This window comes from Barbus barbus (assembly GCF_936440315.1).
Source record: "Barbus barbus genome assembly, chromosome: 29".
Lineage (NCBI taxonomy): Eukaryota > Metazoa > Chordata > Actinopteri > Cypriniformes > Cyprinidae > Barbus > Barbus barbus.
The window spans coordinates 11,249,839-11,271,711 of NC_136757.1; the positions used below are offsets into that span (position 1 = coordinate 11,249,839).

Below are 21,873 nucleotides of genomic sequence, written 5' to 3' on the forward strand. Positions count from 1 at the left end.
TGTGGCATGCAATACATTTTAGCATGATATCTTGATATTATAAATGGGCTCTAATCGGAACCACTAGAATAAGAGTTCAAACTGCTGATCAAAACATCACAATAATCCACATTAAATGTAAATATCCCACAAGTTGTGTGTTTGTAATAAACAAATCTGCCATTAAGATGTTTTCAGCTTCAAATAGTTGATTCAGGCTACATATGAGTTCACTGCAGAGTATCATTTGGTGAGCAAGTGATGATATGCTAAATTTCTCCAAATTTGTTCAGATGAAGAAATAAACTCATCAACATCTTGGACAGCCTAAGAGTGAGAAAAAGAAAACCTTAATTTTAAAGTGAAATATTCCTTTAACTAATCCATTAATTTGTTACAGTATTTATTAATATTTGTTAATGATAGCTAATAAAATGTTCATGTTAGGTCAGGTACATTAGATATTAATATATACAACTTTTTATTAAAGTATGGCTACTGTAACTATAGTAAGTAAGATTAATAAATGTTTTAAATATTTTTTCTTGTTAACTAATAATGATAACAAACAGAATATTATTGTAAAGTGTTACAAATAGTCATATGTCAATATGTGCTACACTAACATGTTTATTTTGTTTATTAATTGTATTGCTGCCATGCCGTGAAAATAACTGTGTAAACGTTTTCTTTTTATGTGAAATTACTCTTATTTGCAAATTCTGGGTCCCTCAATAACAGTCTCTGTGCTAATTCTCAAAATCAAATACTCAGATGCAGAGCACAAATTGTGTACAGGGACCTTGTTAAAAATAAATTTTCAGTCAGTAATACAGGTGCATCTCAAAAAAATTAAATTTTGTGAAAAATTGCATTTTTTTGTAGCTTATTTCAAAAAGTGAATCTTTCATATATATATTACATTCATAACATGTAAAGTAAGGCATTTCAAAAGTTTTTGATGACTAGAGCTTACAGCTCACAACATGGCTTACAACATGGCGGCGCGCACAGACGCAGCAGCTCCTCTATCTCCCGACAGAACGGTGTTTTTGTGTTTTTTGTCTTGTAAATCGCAATGTTTTTGTACATCTTCATCAAGTCTACCTGTCTTTAAGTTTCGTGAGTTTCTGCTCGATGTCGGCAGAATCACGTTTTTAGAGTTAAACTCAGCACACGCCGAAGAGCTGAGGGACCTCGGTCTGCTCCGAAAGCTTACTCCATTACCGACCCCCACTACTACATCTCGCCCACAGTGGAGGCGCTACAAGCGGCATGAGAGGAAGCAGAAGAGGGGTAAGCGCGGAGGTATCAGAGCTAGGCTAGCGGCCAACCCACACAAGCCAGCTATCCCCACCATCGTACTGGCGAACGTACGCTCTTTGGACAATAAACTGGACTACATCCGACTACTTCGCTCTACTCAGAGGACTGTAAGAGACTGTTGTGTTTTTGTGTTTACGGAAACATGGCTTAACAACAGCGTACCAGACTGCGCCATACAGCTCGACCAGCTAACATGCTATCGAACTGACAGAGCTGTCGTCGAGGGAGGTAAGATCCGCTGCGGTGGGCTTTGTGTTTACATCAATGATGCATGGTGCCGCGACGCTGTTGTGGTCTGCAAACACTGCTCACCCTTGGTGCAGTTTATGATTATTAAGTGCCGGCCGTTCTATCTACCGAGGAAATATACAGCCATACTGCTCGTTGCTGTATACATCCCTCCCAGCTCCAACTACAACAACAGGAGTGAGGCACTAAATGATCTGTATCAGCACACCAGTGAGCAGCAGACAGCCCACCCAGATGCTTTTCTCATCTTGGCTGGGGATTTCAACCACGCAGACTTAAAGAGTGTGTTCCCAAAAATACACCAACACATAGACTTTCCAACAAGGGGAAAAAATACTCTGGACTTTATTTACACCACCCAGAGAGGAGCTTACAAGGCCCTCCCCCACCTCGTTGCCTCAGACCACATCACTGTCATGCTAATGCCTGCATACAGACTGCTCGTTAAAGTCATCAAACCAATACACAAACAGATACAAGTGTGGCCGGAAGGGTCGTCAGAGGCACTTCAAGACTGTTTTGACACCACTGACTGGAATATGTTTAAACAGGCTGCCACATACAACAACACTACAGACTGTCACTGCCTACATCACCAAGTGCATTGATGATGTAACAGTCACAAAGAACATCACTGTCAGGGCCAACCAGAAGCCGTGGCTGACAGGGGAGGTCTACAGACTTCTGAAGGCTCGGAACGCTGCCTTTAGAGCTGGGGATGAGGAGGGCCTGAAGACAGCTAGGGCCAACCTTTTCCGCGGCATCAGAGAGGCCAAGAGACAGTACTCCAGGAGGATAGCTCATCGTTTCACCGACAGCAGAGACACTCGGAGCCTGTGGCAGGGGATACAGACCATTATGGACTACAAGCCCCCACCACAGACCTGTGACAACACCATCCCCTTGCTGAACGAGTTGAATGCCTTCTTTGCTCGCTTTGAGGCACAAAACAGCACCACTGCACAGAAGACTCCACCTCCTCCCGGCGACCAGGTGATGACACTGTCCCCGGACAGTTTGAGGAGATCCCTCAGCAGGATCAATGCACGCAAAGCTCCGGGTCCTGGCAACATTCCTGGGCGTGTACTGAGAGACTGTGCAGTGGAACTCACTGATGTCTTCACAGACATTTTCAACATCTCGCTAAATAAGGCCGTTGTCTCCACATGCTTCAAAGCTACCACCATCATTCCAGTCCCTAAGAAGTCATCTCCATCCTGCTTCAATGGCTACCATCCAATCGCACTTACTCCTATCCTCATGAAGTGCTTTGAACGGCTCGTCATGCACCACATCAAGTCTGTCCTTCCCCCTCCCTCCCGGACCCCTTCATTCAGTGCATCAAGAGTGCATCAAGAGTCACCAAGCTCAGATGTCTTCAGGAAAAGGGCTACCAAGCCAGTTCTGAAACAGAAACAACGTCAGAAGCAAGGAGGGCTAAGGAGAAAAAGAACTGGACTGTTGCTCAGTGGTCCAAAGTCCTCTTTTCAGATAAATAAAAATTTTGCATTTCATTTGGAAATCAATGTCTGGAGGAAGACTGGAGAGGCACAGAACCCAAGCTGCTTGAAGTCCAGTTTGAAGTTTCAACAGTCAGTGATGATTTGGGGTGCCGTGACGTCTGCTGGTGTTGGTCCATTGTGTTTTATCAAGTCCAGAGTCAATGCAGCCATCTTATATTGATATTACTGTGCTTGATTGGCCAGCCAACATGCCTGACCTGAACCCCATATGGAATCTATGGTATATTTTCAAGAGAAAGATGAGAAACAGTCGATCCAACCATACAGACGAGCTGAAGGCTCAATAGTGCCTCAGCAGAGACACAGGCTCATTGCTTCCATTCCATTCCTCACTGTTGCTGGAGTTTGTGCTAAAGGAGCCCTGACAAAGTATTGAGTGCATAAATTCACATACTTTAAAGAACTTGAACTTTTCTGCTTTACAAATCCTTTTTTTGATTGATATTAGGAAATATTCTAATATTTTGAGATACTGGATTTTGAATTTCACGAGCTGTAAGATCTAATCATCAAAATTAAAACGAAAATTTTTTGAAATGGCTTACTTTACATGTAATAACAGGCTGAGGCCCGGGGTCATCCAGCTCCACTGGGACTGGATGCTATGGTACAGACTTGGCCGAGGCTTCGTCTGTACGCCTTTCCCCTGATCACTCTGCTCCCGGGAGCTCTGGCGAGAGTGCGCTGGGACGAGGTCATTCTACTACTGGTAGCATCGTTCTGGCCGGGCCGAGTATGGTTCTCGGACCTGATTTCTCTCCTCGGCGGCTCTGCATGGGAGATTGCTGTCAAGAGAGATCTCCTCTCATAGGTGGGGGGTGGGGGGCTGCTCATAGCTTATAGGCACAGCTCATAGCTTCTGGTCTCTCAACCGAGGCTGCTGAGACCATCCTCCAATCCAGAGCTGTAACTGTACGCTTCATGGTGCGGAGACCGTCACCTCGACCCAGTTAACTGCCCGATTGGTGCAGTGCTGAAGTTTCTGCAGGCCCGTTTCTCTGCAGGGGTAACCCACTCCACCCTGAAGGTTTACGTGGCGGCTTTATCGGCCTACCACGCCCTTCTCGGTGGCCTCTCAGTGGGTAGGCACCCCCTAGTTACATGTTTCCTCCAGAGGCTGAGAGAGAGCTTATGCTATGTGGTGGATCAGGATGCTGTTACATAGACTCGAGTCCTCTGCTCTCCCCCTTCTCGGGATCAAGACTCACTTCTCAGAAGTTGGCCTTTGGGAAAGCGCAGGCCTTTTTTCTCTCGTCCTCGTTGTGCTCCTGAGGGACACACACAGGGCAGGGACTTGGAAGTCTGGAGGCATGGGCATCTCGTTCCCCTAGCGTTTCGACGTAGCTCAAGTTCCTTGAAGGGAAAGTCTCAGGTTACGTATGTAACCCTGGTTCCCTGAAGGGAACGAGACGCTGCGTCTCAAGGCCATACTTCCGGCATCCCTGCGAGCGGTTGCTTCATTCCTAGAAGCAAACGCCGGTTCCACCGCACGTGCTTTTATGCTTCCTGGTCGATTACGTCACCCGCCAGTGACATCTCGCCCTTCCATTGGACAGATTACACACGTGATTCAGAGCGCGGTGGAAGACGTTCCCCTAGCGTTTAGACGCAGCGTCTCGTTCCCTTCAGGGAACCAGGGTTACATACGTAACCTGAGATGTTTTTCACGATATTCAATTTTTTTGAGATTCACCTGTACCTGGTAAAAGGATACTGGGATCCTTCTGAAGAATCTGCAGAGCTGTAGGTGCTACACAGTGTCAAGTACAATAATAGCATCTATCCTACTTCCTCTATATTACCTCACACTGACGATACAGGCTGAGTTTCCCAAAAGAGTAGGTGTTGTTGAGGTAAAAAAGGTAGGTGATTGTGTGTTCAAATGGATTCATCTGTTGCAGAAGTACAGAATGAGTTGCCTTTGTTGTGAATTTCAGTAGGCTAAACTGTCTTGATTTTTTTATTTATTTTTTTATTGGGGAGGAGGTTTTGACTGCTGGAAGTTACAGTAATGATCTTATTTTATCCCAAAACATCTAGGAAAAATGTATTTCTCATTATGTGACTCATCTGATTCTGCGTGGACACTTCTGAAGTCTAAAACCTGTTTACTTTCAAACTATAGCCATCAGCACGGACCGCAAAGCCGCAGTCTTGTTGTTGGTTTAATAATCAGCGGCTATGACCCAGGCTTGTTTGTATAATGCCGACCATATCTCATTCCCTACTGACAGGGATGCCACATGGTAAACAAAGTCTCATTACATTTCTCCCTTGAAGGGGCACAAAGGCAACAGTGAAGTATGAATTTCAAATGTGCTTTTACAGTTAATATAGCCAGCAGTAAAGGGAAAGAAACAATATATGCGTAAGGTAATAGGAAGAAGAGAGAAGATAACAATGTCTTGAACTAAGGTTGCATTGGATGTGTTTAACAGTGGCGAGAAAGAGGGAATTGGTCTCAGTGGCTGAAGGTTATGTTTTACACTCTAACTTGTAAAAATCTTTACAGTTTTGCACAAGTTTGCCAGAACGCTTGTGCTTTCATAAAACGTAATGTTCTGTAGCACTATATGCATGCTGCAAGAATGAAAATTAGAAGTGTAATACACATTTCCACGTTTTTGAGGTCATCAAAATATTGACTTTTCAGTCATGACATGAATTATTTAAATGTACATTAAATATGGTAGTCAAGAACTCAGTATAAAAGACATAATTTTGTAACAGTAGAACCCCCTTAATATATATTATAATATGTATGTAATATTTATTAAATAATTAACTTACAATATTATTGTTATTACTGTATTCTTGATCAAATAAATGTAACCTTTGTGAGCATGGTGAGAAAATTGCCATTTTTGGATTTTTGTAATAATATTAAAATTAAAATTGATTTTTTTATTGTAATAATATTATTGTAATAATTGTAATAATGGTTTATTACAATAATATTTATTAGTGTAATAAAATTTTATTACAATAAAAATACATGGCAATTTTCTCACCATGCTGAAAGAGTTATTATTTTCCATTTTTAAATATATGATAAATTTAAACGTGTCCAACAATGTGATTTTTTAAAAGCAAAATTACTTGGTGAATATAATTTAATTATAATCTGATCAGATCTAAGTGTTTTAAGGTAATTTTATGTCTTTTATTTATGTCTTTTTTTATTTAACGAAACTCTTCACTGGTGATATTGTCACTGATATTACAGATGTTCTTAACGGTTTCTTAATTATAAATAAATACATGAATAAATGAACAAATACATACAGTACATACATACATACACATACATACATACATGCATACATCAGTTGTCCAACTACTAGTAATGTAAAGTGAAAAAAAACACAAAAAAATAACAACAAATTAATTTAAAATCAACATTTTATAAGCTCGATATTCAACTTTTTTTTTTTTTTTTTTTTTTTTTTTTTTTTTTAAGCTACAGGAACTGAACATATAGTCTATGCTAATTTCAGCTAGAAATCTCTAGAAAGCTTTCACTGCCAGGTGTGAGGAACTCAGTGCTATCATTGGCTCTGCATGCTGTCTCAGAGCATCGCTGCATGTAGCTATCGCTTCATCTCCCCTAAGGACTTAGCCTGGCAAATACACCCAATCATTTCCAATGCTAAACTCAGAATAGAAAAATGCTTGGGGCGATATGGACAAAGTGAATCCCAAATATTATAAGGTGTATTTAACATGTAAATTGCATAAAATATCCAATCACAACACAAACTTAACAACAAACAGCAATATTTAAATTTCTTGTTTACATTTTCCATTATGCGTAAAGTAAAGTTTATTATCATAAAATCATCAATCTCACTCATGCATTGCCCCAATTCCATTTACACACATATAGGGGTGTGAATTTGTGTGCATGTGTGCACTTAGGCACTGCATGTTCTGATTATGAGCAGAAATCTCATAAAGTCTCGCTTTTATTACTCACTATATTATTACCTTCTTCTTCGGCCTGTTTTGACAGTAATGGTTGGCAGTGACTATAAGAGTGGACCTCCATTATAACACAGTGCAGCGAATAATCACTACACGGAGACACTATGCAAGGAATGTTTATGAAAGAGACCGCCATCGTTCAACCTGTCAGTCCAAACGCTGTTTTATTGGCACAGAATATTTGATCAGGAGCCAGTGTAAATCTAGAAGACACACTATCAGTATAATAAAATGGCTGTGACTGTGTTATTCTGAACCTGCAGAGATTATGGTCTCATGCCACCATAATCTCTTTTCTGCTATTTTGCAACTAGCCTTTCAGACACAGTCACTGAATTTATTTCAAACATTCAATTGTATGGGGTTGAATGAGTAGCAAACCTTCAAACTAAAATCCATGATGTTGGATTTGATTAATGCAGGCATTTTTGAGGTGGTTTCTTGGTCTAAAACACTACATTTGCTATATTTTGTGCACTGACTGAAATATCCCAGCAAACACGTGAATGTGGGGCCCACATGGGTTTCACATGGGCTACAGGGGTACAGAGTGGGCATGGGCTCAAGATGGGCATTTTATCTGGGGCCCACTTGGGTGACCCAGCTAGGACCCACATGGGTGAATCCAGGTGGGCTCTCCATGTGGTTCCCAGATGGGTAATTAATGGGAAATGTGTGCATGGGCTCAAAATGGGCTACACATGGGATCCTATTTGTTTTTATCAAATATACAAGTGATAACATAATTAATCCCATATAGGGTGATTACATGGATTTATAGTGCACATGTGTCTTTAAAATTATTTTTGTTGTTGTTTTGACACTTGGATTACTTAATTTAATCAAAATCTAAAAATTCCCCTCCTTTTTTACAGTCTATGATTCCAACACTCATGCATTTTTACCCAATTTTACACTGACATTTAGGAAAAAATACAATAAAATAAATAAAATTCAGCCACTTTAATTGTGCTGACACGCGAGTTTCTCGTGAGATCCCATCCCCCACGACATCAAACTACCACGAGATGCAGCCCTGCCTCAAGCTGCACGCAGGGTGGATCCCGCGAGATCTCATTCAACATTTCCCATCCCCCACACGCTGCATCGCGCTGACGCCATTACTACTCACTAATTTTCCAGAGAAGAAAGGTAAGAAATTAAAACTGAAAATATAATTATATTGTTTACCAACCATAATGTTAACCGAAACATAGTTTGCATTTTTGTGTCGTTATATTTCATACTCAGATCGCGCTATATAGTAATAAGTAATACGCATTTTTCTTACAGAAAGTAATTGGCCGGTCTCGGATGTTGATGCAGTGGAGCAGAAATTGGCAGACCCCACCTTCCATAAACAAGAGGTATGTTCTAACATGACCATTTAGTAGGTTCACAGGGCTGAATGTTAACGGTTTTGCACTTACAGTAACTTACTGTGCATAAGTCCAGGCCACCATTTTGTTTCTTTCTGTTTTTTAAAACTGCCTAAAAATTTCCTGTATTTTTTGGTTGTTTTCTAATAAAATTATATAGTCATTATACCATTTCTAAAACAACAAATATAATGGTGGCCTAAGACATTTTCACAGTCCTGTAGCTTTTCTGCTACAGAGGCAACTGCATAGGAATTATAGGAGTGTTCCATATGAATTGTGAGTAATATATATATATGTATGGACTCGTTGCACATAGTAGATTACAACTTCCAGTGTAAAATAGCAGTGCACCATCGATTAACCTATGGCTGCACGATTTTAGGGGAAATGTAATTGCAATTATTCGGGTTAATTATTTTGTGTTGTCTCCCATAATAATGATAATCTTGTTTTCCGTTAGGTTGCTGTGGTGGCAGAAATTGGAGGGAGTACTGTGGATGAAGCCACAAGAAGAATGATAGCCTTCCTTTTGGACCACCCCTTATCAAGAGAGTTCAGTTTTGTTGGCTGGCATGGAAAGCGAGAGTTTGACTGTATGCAAATAATTGTCCATACTTGGACAAACAATACCCCAAATTATGAGAATATGGACCAGGTGTACTGCTTATTTTAATGATAAGTAACTGCTAATGTGTGGTGTACCGATCACAATACTCAGTTTATAATAAATAATACAATTCAAACTTTATTAAAGACAAGTACAGTCTTAAAAAAATGCTGGGTTAAATACAACCCAGTGATTGGGTTGTTTAGACCCAGCGGTTGGGTTACACCCAGCATGTGTTCTGTCCAATATTTACCCAGCACTTGGTTGTATTTAACTAAGCATTTTTTTGAGTCTACACTAATAGAAGTGAAGTGATACTAAAATAAGAATAAATGAAGATATCTGATGAAAACCCATCTGAAATTTTCTTCTAAAAACATTTTGATCAGGCTCTGATGTTTATGTTCAGTTATTTCACTGTAATGGAAATGAGAAGGACCTATATTTGCCTGATTAAAATTATAATTGTTTAAAAGAATTTCAGATGAACAGATTTTTACATTTGTGATTAAATGAGGCATTTAATTTTTGTGTGAACTATGCCTTTAAATGTTGCCCTGTGCCCTTGTTTACACAGAAATCTTTTGTTTATGATAGAATATTACATCCGTCAGTGTCAAAGTGGTTAATCGGTGACGGGAGGAAACTGTTCTGCGAAGTCACGTAGTGGAGAGCAAGATGGGTAAGTCTTAAGATATTCTTGATTTTTAAATGGAAATACAATCTTTAAAAGACAAGAAACATCTGTTTTAACTGAAAAAGTGGCACAGCGGTTGATTATTTGTTGTCTTTTCAAAGGGCCGTTGTGAGAGCGAGGACAGAGGAGTGAGGGACTGCACTGTTGGTTTGTTTGTTTGTGAAATGCATTTTAGAGTTTTCAGATATGAATATACAAACGATACAAGTTATGCCAAATAATCTTTGTCAGGAGCTTCACTTTAATTTTAAAGGAGCACTGCGTCAGTTCTGAAATTTCTAACAGTTACTGACACTAGTGGCCGTTAGAGGAACTGCAGCCAGTCTCATGCTCGTTCTCGGTGCGCACTAGATAAGGCTTTTTTATTTATTTTTTAAGCTTACGAGGAGTTTCCGTGGGTGTCTGGGTTGTGCTGGAGGCTGGTCGCTTCTTTCCGTCCACAGAGTCCATTTCAAACACTACCGCTAGCGATTTCCGCTGTAGACGAGAACGCGCATGACGTCACATTTTGTGAATTTTCATGTCAATTCGGACCCGACTCCTCCAGACACAACTGAGCCTACAGGCTGATAGAGGCAACCGTGGTAGACAGTCACGGTGTCATTCTTCCTATTACATTATTGTTGGCTCATAAATGGACAAATGAAAACTCTATCTTAAAGATTTATTTTAAGTATAAACCTACTTATATTTTGCAAAGTTGTAAATATACAAGTTTTAATGGTCATGTTCAAATTATTCCAACGAAACCTTGCTTAAAGCATTCAGAATAAAAGTTATATCATTTTTCAGGAAGTTTAAAAATAACTTTTTTTTTTTTTTAATAGATACTTGTGTTTTATAAAGTTGTAAATGTACAAGTTATGATAGTCATGTTTAAACTATTCTCAAAAAACTTTGCTTAAAAGCATGAACTACTGTACTGGTTCCTGTTTATTGAATACCTTTAGCATTTTAGTGGATTTAATGTAATGTTTGTGTTTAGGGGTTTACTGTAAAATAAGGTAACCCAAGCAGACAAATATGTTAGCCCATGTGAATACCTGTTATGGCCCATAAGAGACCTACATAAGACCTAGCTGGGTCCCATCACTAACCCATGTAGGCAGACTCATGTAGGCACCAAATGTGAGCTACCTGGTTAACCCATATGGGCCCTATATGGAGCCCATCATCAGCCCATCTGGGTTGGGCCATGTAGGGCCACCATAGAAACTGAGGACAAAATTAGATGGGTCCCAGTTGTTTAGCACAGGTGGGCCCCAGATATCGGCCCAATTGCAACCCCTATGGGCCCCACATGGATGTGTTGGCTGGGATCTTTCAAATGTGTGGCATACAAATAAAAATAGTTTGACATTGCTAATTTTGATCAAACACAGAATGCTTACCACCATTTTGTCATATGATTTGGTATTTCTTGTATATCCACAGTGGTTTTTATGCAAAACCACCTTATTTCTCTTATAAAAATTGCAACCGTTTATCATTGTCTTTATCAATTCTGATTGTTCAACAAGTTTTCTTTAATAACACATGCAGAAATAGTTTAACTATTTTCTTTTCTTTTTCAGAAGCTCCAAGAGACCCAACTTTACAGAAACAAAATTTCACAAAATGGAAAGATTCCTGCTTTAAACTATGAAGCATACTGAAAGATGAAAAAAAATATTCTCACAGACCACTGTGCCTGAAAGGGTTCATTTAATTTATAATCTACTTTTTTTTTTCTATTCTTCTATTTATCTGCTTTTCTTTTTCTAGTGGTTGGTTCTGTTTGAAAGTGTTTCTGCTTGACAGGCTTGAGGGATTTGTCAAAAGAAGTGAAAAAGAAAGTGAACAAGCTGGAGAGAAGATTCTCCTGTTAATAGAGTCTTCATCGCCACCTGAAATGACCCATGAAGAGAGTCTTATGTCATGTCATAAAAAGCAGTCATATTTCAGGCAGACAAATATTTTTCACCCTGGCCAGATATCTATCAAATTGAACACAGAGTGTGAACGTTTACAGGGAATGTTTACAGGTGTATTCAACACAACAAATATAATTCAAAGCATTATGGGACAATTTTACAGCTGAAAATCAGTCTCTTGATCTTATTCGTTTAGAAGTAATTAATTATACGGAAGCCCGATTCTGCTAGCTTCTAAATAAATAAATAAATATGTAACCAAATAAATAAGTTAACTGCAATATTAGTTCTACTAATCGTTACTTTATATCTCAATGTGCCTTCCCAAAATTCCCAATTATTAAATTCACAATTGTGAACTTATTATTTCTTACTTGTAACTTTTTAATCACAATACAATTTTATATCTTGCAGCTGTGACTTGGTTTGTATCTTTTGACCTTATAATTCAGAATGTGATTTTTAACAAGCTAATGTGTAAAATCTCAATGTGACTTTATATTTAACAATTTTGAATTGTATTCTTGTAATTTGATTTAACATCTTAAAATGTGATTAACAAACCAGTGTGTAAAAGTGCAATGTGTCTTTTTAATCTCACAATAGCGATTTGTCTCATGTCATTGCGACTATAAATCACAATGTAACTTTATGGGCCCAATCAGTGTTTTTTGCTAGTTTCAGCCCGATGCAGTTAACATTTTCTCGTCCAGTGCCACATTGTTTAAATAGCAAATTCATCTGTTCGCCCATGGGTGTACTGGTCTGAAAACAAGGTGTTTTCAGGCGCATTGTTGGCGAGTTGCTATTTTGAAGCAACTGAAAACGATTTCACCATCGACCAACTAAAACCTGGTCAAAGGGCCCTATTTTTATGATCTTAGCACATGGGGCATAACGTGCAATGAACCAATCAGAGTCTCATCTCCCATTCCCTTTAAGAGCGAGTTGCACTCATGTAACCAGTTCTACTTCGCCTCGCTCCGAGCGGGATTCGAACCGCGGTCTCCGGCACGGGAGGCGGGCGCTCTAACGAGGAGGCTAAAGGCCACGGCCTCTAGCGTCAGTTGCCAGAGCGCCTCTTTTTGAGATCAGGGGAGTGAGGTTTACACGCACCAGCACTTACTTGCCTACGTCTGTTACACTCGCGCCGTGGCGGATTCGCTATTTAAACGGCGGAATTTTAAGGTGCAAAGACTGAACACGTCTCCAGAGAGGAAACGGATCTGCTCATGCACGAGCAAATAGGTAGGCTAATTCTGATACATGCAATGACTATCCATTATAACATTTTTATATTTATGTAGCCTAATATTTGGCATGTTTGTGTGCTGCCTGAACACACCTCTTTTTTTAGACCAGCACACCAAATTCATTTGCTATTTAAACAACGCGAAAACTAGCAAAAACACTTGTGCCGGGTGTATGATAGGGCCCAAAGGCGCAGTATTTTTTTATTCGTTTGAAGGGCACATTAGTAATATGTGATTTATAGGTGGGTGCACAACGTGAATACATTCTGCTTATTACACACACAGGGTCGGGCAACAGCACACAAACATGCCAATTATTAAAAATGAAAGGAAACAATGTAAAATATTATTATTGTGTATGCTTTAACCTCGCGCACGAGCAACTCTGTTTCCTCTCTGGAGAAGCGTTCATTCTTCAGTCAAATTCCGCCATGTAAATCCGTCATGGCACGGGCGCAACTGGCTTTTAAAGGCAATTGGAGATGAGACTCTGATTGGTTTTTTGCACGTTACACCTAAAACACACTCATTCAGAGAATAGGTACAACCCTTTTGGACCATGCACCTGGCGCACCGACCGTTTTCTTCCGTTGTTAAACTAGCAAAAGTGGATTCGGATACGCCCTAAATGCAACTGTGCCATGCGCTTCAGACAATGCGCTTAGATCATTAAATTAGGGCCCAACTGTGACTTTGTTCCTTGTAATTTGACTTCATATCTCAGAATGTGTTTTTACAACAAACCAATGTGTACAATCTCAAAATGACTTATAATATTTTAATATTAATATTACAATTTTTCTTTTTTTCAAGTAATCATATTGTATCTTTATATCTTACAAATGTGACTTTGTTTCTTCTCAATATGATTTTGCATATCAAAAATTTAATTTGTTTCTCCTTATTGTGATCACAGTGTAACTACATCTTGTAATTGTCTCTTGTAATTTAACTTCATATCTCATCATATTAATGAAAAAATAATAATAATGCACAATTCATTCTTTTTCAGTTCCCCCATGTGGGTTTAAGTTTTTTTTTTCTTTGCCAATACGATCAACTTTCTAACTATAGAGAAACATCAGTAGGACCCCCATTGTTATATTAATCCAAGGCTTTGTATCGCAGCAGCCGGACCACAAAGGGACAACAATTAATGTTGCCTGATTCTAAATATGGCACACAAGGCTGTTCCACTTCCAGATTGGGAGAGATTCCCGCCAGGGAGCGGATACAGGCTGAGTTGGTCCACCAGCTTTACCCTCAATATGTCAGTGTTAGTGCTGCGGTTCACTTGTTCCTCTCACCCTCTGTAGTAAATGAACAGACACAGCCGGTTTGGAATAATGACTTGAGTTGTCACTTCAAATCAAAAGGTGCCATCTCAATCTGTGAGGGCTGTGAGCGAAACGGAATGAGATGTATCTCAGGCCTCCTTTTTCTCTGAAACTATTTTAAAGGTTTCATTACAGAGAAACCACAGCCTTTGGATCACTGTCTTGATTTAAAGAAATGGTCCTGATTATGAAAAAAATGTTAATCCAAAAATGATTTGGAAAAGTGTGACGGTGAGTAAATGATACTAGAATGTTCACTTTTGGGTGAACTATCCCATTAAATCAGTCTTTAATTTATCCAAAACTCATTTTCCCCTTTTATGTTGTCATATTTAATCAACTGAAGATGTGATAACCATAACAATACATACAAGTATGCAACAAAGACATTAAATGCTACTTAACTCACCTCTTAGTGGAATTACACGGTCATCTAATGTTTACACCAGCAGCTAATGGAGGTTGTTTGTGTGTCCACATTTCCCAGCTGCGATGTTTTTATGTTGTATAAAGAAAGAAGGAAAATATGCAAACTCTAAACCTCAGCTGCTACTCACAGCAGGCCTTTCAAGATACAAAAATGGTATTATGCAACAAATTGGCAAGAAGATTGATCTGACAACCCTATTGAATCCATTATTTTCTGTAATGCGCTTGAGATTCGTCATTCACTGGCTATTTTTTTCCCCAAATCTGAATAAAAATATTCTGGTTGTCCCTGACTCTGTGAGGCTTTGATAATGGATTTGAGGCAATATGTATGTCCTCTACTGTCTGTAATGACTGCTGCCAGTGAATTAAACATTAAACTTAAGTCATGCCGAGGTGACAAATGCCGAGAGTGGTTTTTATTTTACTTGCTCCTGTTTCTTTTTCCTAGAAAGGAAAAAAGACTAATTTATCTTCATTTCACTTTGTACATAGTTTGGAATGAGCTAAAAGCAAAAATTAGAGAAAATAAACTTATTTTACTGGTCTTGGAACATAATAATAATTCATTTAGTGCTGGATTTACTGAGTTTCATATAAGAGAGGGCAATGAAAAAGAAGCCCACAACAAACAGTGCAGTGCATTGCAAAAAACCCCCCAAAAAAACATGTATACATAATACAAAAATAGATCGTAATGAAAATGTTGATGTTTACCTGAGATGATTGACGCCAGGCGAAATGCATCTGAATGTCGGTGAGGCATCATGGGTTCGTAAGGAGACGGCTCATAAAAGTCCTCACCTAAAAAACAACAACAAAATCAAGATATTAAAATCAGTTTAGAATTGTACATACTCACTGTATGACCTCTGACCTTTAACTTCTTTCTTAAAAATAGTGTGTAAAACTACATATTATACAATGACTATAAATGCTACATGGCATTGTATGCTACATTGTTGTCACGTGACCTCATTATGCTGTATGTTTAGTGCAGTGATTGACATCCAATTATCAACGGGGAGAGTTTTGCATTTGAATCCGATTTAAAAATGCTGTCCGATAAAATGAGCCAAAAACAATAATCTCAACAAGTATTGCTTACAGTTCATTCATCACATTAAAAATGGAAGTAGAGTGCATTGTATTGTGGGTTACATACTACAGTATGTACTTAGAGTTTATACATTTTAGAGGATAGTGTCATACCAAATGGAGAACTTATTTTTTTACTACACAAAAGCAGGTGCCTTTTTCTGTCTGCAGGAAGAGTGTTTCAAAGGCACCTCTTGTTTTGCTGGTAGCTTTAGCATGTTTAGTTACACTATTGGGTGTCCAACATTTCACACTTTTCCCCCCATTGAAGAAATACATCATCCAGGTACTACGCCTTTGCTCCTACTGTACAATAGTGCAAATGGTATACAATTGCGCAAAAGTATGTGAATTAGGACCCACCTTATATTAAATGTTTAACCCAACCTTTTGGACAGTAACCCAACCGCTGGGTTGTATTTAACTCAGCATTTTTTAGAGTGTAGAAATAAAACAAGTAGTGTCGTTATATATGAAAAAGTACATTTTATACTTAAAAAGGAGTACTTTAAATATACTTTAAATGAATATACTTGAGCATGAAACAGATGTAATGTTTTCAGATACTTAATTGTTAAATGTTAATTACAATTAAATAAAAATATTGTTTATTTAATAATGTAATATTATCAAACTTTTTTGACCCACATATTTAAGACGTAAAAGCATCTTTTTATGCAATTTCATAATGACTTCTATAGTCTTTAAAATTTATGTACTGCCAAATGTGCTGACAAAAATGTTGGTAAACTAAAATATACATAAATTTAGTTTTTATTCAAACGTATGTCGTGTATTTAAATTAGTGCATTCAATCGATTAAAAAAATAAATTAATCACACATTTTTCTGTAATTAATCGAGATTAATTGTATATTTATACTATGTAGTTTATATTGTCATAATTTCATATTGAATCTCCAAATTAATGTAGATAATGTTAAATACATGTTTAATGCCTTTATTAAATGCATTTTTCCCCCTCAATTTTAGAATATAGATACAATTTTTTTTCAAACGACAAAATTAATCGGCAAAGAGCAGTGAGTGATTTCTCTTTTTCTTTTGTTCTTTTATTTACATAAATGACACAGTATGCAGCAGGTTTCACTTTAAAAGCAGTGCTGTCTCTTTAAAACCTGATGCACATGTCGTGGATCTAAAATGTCTGATTTTCTCCCAACTCTTCACTGTCTTTTTAGGAATCACGAATTTAAGACTGTGTTTATTATGCTTGATAGTGTGTTCATTTAGTCTACTGTAAAGCTAGACAAAGGGATTCCAGAGGGTATATATATATATATATATATATATATATATATATATATATATATGTATATGTATATATATATATGTATATATATATGTATATGTATATATATATATGTATATATATATGTATATGTATATATATATATGTATATATATATATGTATATATATATGTATATATATATATATATATATATGTATATGTATGTATATATATATATATATATATATATATATATATGTGTATGTATATGTATATATATATATATATATATATATATATGCATATATGTAAATATATAAAGATTTGAAGTACTGTACACTAAAAGTGCACATGCAATAAAATTAAGTGCATTTTTTTTCACAAGGTTGACTATACCATATTTCTGGTAAGGTAATTATGTAAAAACTGTAAAAACCTTTATCTCAAAAATTGTGAAACTGTATATTCAACTGAACCCAGTGCAGTCAAACTTTTCTGTTTTACTGGACGTTCTGTGAATACTAGTTGTCAAAGCAAGTTTTTTGACTCTTGAACTGAGTTGGAGAGAGGCAGAGAAAACCCTCAGCGATGAGTGTGTGAAGCTTAATTTTTGTCAAAATTAAAAATTAGCCAGCCTCTGCCTGTGGTTCTCCCTTCTGACTCCGGGAGCTTTAATTCAGAATTTAAAATTCACAATCATTCCATGTGATTCACCCACCTGCACACTAGCAGGGGGCACCCGGGTCCTCTTTTCTGTTTGGGAATGCGGATCATTGGAGTATTTAAGCTGTGTCAGTTTCATTTTATCATACCGTGAGCTCAACTGTCACACAGCGATTTCTGAGGCGGATGGGCTATGTGTGGACGCGTGCACATGTAGAGATGTGATACCAGATGGCATATATCTTCAGACTGTCCCTAACTCACATTAGATCAGTAACATGGAACAGTGCATATTAAACATCACTCCACCTGCTGACCGAGTGTCAAGGACTCTCTCTGCAGTTAGACAGACAGACAGCACGGCGTGAATTATCCTAACTTAAATGAACAGACCACAGTATAAAATGTCTGGAACAGTAAAGTCAAAAAGCAAAAAGAGTTAGTTATAAATTTGAAAAGGATTGGAAACCCATTTAGATTTGTCATTCCAGTTATTCAAAGTCACAAGAAAGTACTGCAGATAAACTGAAAATGTGAAATATTAAAGGGTCAATGACAAATACAACATGTCAAGATCGTTTGACTCTAAAATGACTCTAAAAATATCATGTTATGTAGCAACATATTAATCATTATTTTGTGAAAACACATTTTAGTCATTATTTAAAAAAAAAAAAATCTGAATTTTAATTCAGAAATGAAAAACATTAGTATATCATATAGTTGATAAATGAATTACTATATCGAGACAAAAATGTGTCATGTCATTGACCCTAAAGCTTAATATACAAGGGCATACCAACAATTTTATTCTGATATAAAATATTTTGGAAAACTGTAATTAAACATAATCTGCAGGGTTTGAGTTGTGGCATTATTTAAAAATATTATGGAAAATCAGTTACTTTTAGCCAAATTATAATAGACATGATAGGTCATAAAAAGTCTTAAATATCAGCAGAGCATGGATGACTGAAGACCTTTTATAATTTGTGTCAGAGACACTCCAGAAACCACAAGAGTAAGCGACATCCCACAGGGAAGAAAAATCACAAATATCTTTTCCTTAATATCTCAATTGTTTCTCCTAGACATTAAGATTAAATGGAGAACAAACAGAGACATTTGCTTTCTCTGATGTTTCTCCTAAAAATAAAAAATAAAATGTCACATGTCAAGAAAACTTCAAGGCTTTAACCAAACGGCAGACTTAACATGAACTAAAATATATAAATTATATTAGTTATGCTTTCCTGATTCATTTTATATCTGGTTACACTTACTGCATGTCAACAATGGTCTCATTTGTGTCTATTTCTATTTCTCCCCAAGTAATTTTACGAGAAGCATCTGAGAAGTTGATACTCCAGAGTTACATGAGAACTCCATTATATATCCTGAGTTGTGACAAAGCAAACACCAAGCAATCAGCTTTTCCTCTGGGACTCTTATTTTTTCTTCTTTGTTGTGACTGCATAGTTATGTTTGAACTTGACAACACAAAGCACAGTGTGAAGCTGTTTTAAATAGCACTTACTAAATGCACAGAACATCTGAATTAGCATATGTCTTTCCCGAGTGACATTTCGATCTGAATAAGAGCTCCATCTTTCACTCACTCTCCGTTTGCCGATCCTTCACCTGCAATCATCGCAATGTGAAGTGAACTCTGATGGTCATTTGGAGAGACAGCCTATTACCTGAGTCCACAGGGAGTCTGTCGCTGTTTTTCCCCTCGTGTCTTTCTCCCTCTCGCTCTTTCTTGTGTTCTGTCTCTTTGTCTCTGTTATGTGTCTATCTCTTTTTGTCAGAAAGCCCAGCTCAGGAGTGCCGAGGTGACAGCTGAACAGGCAAACGTTGTCTGATGGTTTTCTACTAGAGAACACTCTGCATCTCACTGTAGCGCCAGGTGAAGGATGCCAAACTGCTCTCGGCTTCCACAGCTGCACGCGGCCAATCTTGGCAGGAGTTTTAACACAGCATTCCACTACAGATTTGGATTTCTGCTTCAACACTGCGAGTGGACATAAAAGAGCGAATGGGGCAAACATAGCGATGGTTTCTCAAGGTTTCTTGCTCAACATTAGCTAATCATTCTCACATCATTCGACACTTATCCATCTTTGCCCTAGTGTCAAATGTTTTTTTCTGTTAAGAACAGTTTTTTAAAAGAATTTATCTTTAAGTATAAATGCGCTTTCTAAAGTATAAAGGTGCTTAACGATGCCACAGAAGTCTAAATATCTCACTGTCTAATTGTCTAAATGGCTTCATAAAGATCCTTTAAAGGGGTCATATGGCGTTGCTAAAAAGAACATTATTTTGTGTATTTGGTGTAATGCAATGTGTTTATGCGGTTTAAGGTAAAAAAAAATACATTATTTTCCACATACTTTACATTATTGTTGCACCTCTATGCCCCGCCTTTCTGAAACGCTTCAATATTTACAAAGATGATGAGCTTAGTAAATATCGAAGCGTTTCAGAAGCGAGACGTGCTCTGATTGGCCAGCTATCCAGTGCGTTGTGATTGGCCGAATACCTCAAGCGCGAGAAGGAAATGTTACGTCCCTCACCGCATTGTGATGCCATGCGCAACGACACAAAAACAATAAAACCCATTATAAACGAGGCATTTGTTGCATCCAGTGGGGACATAATTACTGATTATAATGACTTATACTGTCTTTTTCCCTTCACAACCAGTGATTAGTCTACCTGATGCTGTTCTAACATATTAGGCTACCTTTTGTTTTTCACAAAAGAATATAAAAAAAAAAGCTTACATTTGTCCATTTAATATATTGTAAACTTTTTCAATCTTTTTACAAGCATAAAACTATCCCATGCAACTCTTTCCATATTCCAAGTGTTCCGAAGGCCTCCAGTCTTCAGTGTCACATGATCCTTCATAAATCATTCTATTAAGTCTGTACTGTCACTTTTGTTCAATTTAATGCAGCGGTTCTCAATTCCAGTTTCGCGCCCCCCCCGTTCTGCATATTTTGCATGTCTCTCTTAGTTAATTAACACACCTGATTCAGATAATTTGCTCGTTAGAAGTGAGCTCCTTGCATGAACTGTGTTCCGATTTACATGATCCCTACACAGTGTCCATTGCTCCCTACTCCCTGAGCAGGGGAAATCGGTTGAAGTTTACTTCACTTCGGAACATTCATTCATGGATTTGCGCTACGCAGCGTCTTCACACACAGACGAGTGGACATCATATACATCTGTAAATAAATACAATTGAAATTCACGTCTTGCACACTTTAATGCACTTTGAATGAAACATATACGTTCGCTTCGAACTGGAATCATGGCGGAATATCCTGTGATGTCCACTTCGCAGGGCACTTATGTTCGAATAGAACAAACGTCTGAAGCGATAAGAGAAACATACAACATGTGCAGAGCGGGGGGGACGCGAGGACTCGAATTGAGAACCGCTGATTTAATGCATCCATACATACTGTCACGAATCCGGTCCATGGTCACCACACTACTGTTGCACTTCACCCTCGGACTACAATTCCCATCATCCATTGCACTGACGACACATATACAGCTGATTACACTAATCACGCTCACACCTGAGAATTATCACACAATCACTCACCCTACTTAAACCATGGACTTCCTCTTCCTCTCTGCCGAGTATTGTTCTGCGTTCAGCACTCTCCAAGTGTTAGCTGCCTTACCAAGCCATTCTGTGTTTATGTTTAGCTCCGAATCTGGTTCTGCGTTTAGCACTCTCCAAGTGTTAGCTGCCTTACCGAGCCTTCTGTGTTTATGTCTAGCTCCGAGTCTGGTTCTGCGTTTAACACTCTCCAAGTCTTAGCTGCCTGAGTCATTCTGTGTTCTCTAAGTCTAAGTCTAAATTTAGTTTAGTTTGTTTATAGTCTCATTTCCTGTTTCTTGCCCTTGTATCGTGGATTAACCCTTGTCTCACAGTTTCGGACTCTGTGTATACCTCGTTTGGATTATTGCTCAGGTTATCGGACTAACCCTCTTCTCATGCCCTAGGATTACTCTTGTCTTGCCCATGCCATACCTGTTTGCTAGTGTTTTGACCCTGCCTGTTATTTTTCTATGTTTATTAATAAAACCTTGCAAATGGATCCACACGTCTCTCGTCTCATCGGTGCCGTTACACATGCTATATAAATATGTGTGT

The 21,873-nt window shown here is 38.0% G+C and overlaps 1 protein-coding gene across 1 annotated transcript in view; it reads right to left on the reverse strand.

Moving 5' to 3' along the window:
• The window catches only part of LOC306849350 (GDNF family receptor alpha-2-like), a 111,750-nt gene that overhangs the window by 56,622 nt on the left and 33,255 nt on the right, over positions 1-21,873 (reverse strand). Inside the window, exon 3 of the mRNA XM_079384307.1 lies at positions 15,397-15,483. Coding sequence (XP_079240433.1) covers positions 15,397-15,483 — 87 coding nt within the window. The remainder of the gene's footprint in view (positions 1-15,396; positions 15,484-21,873) is intronic.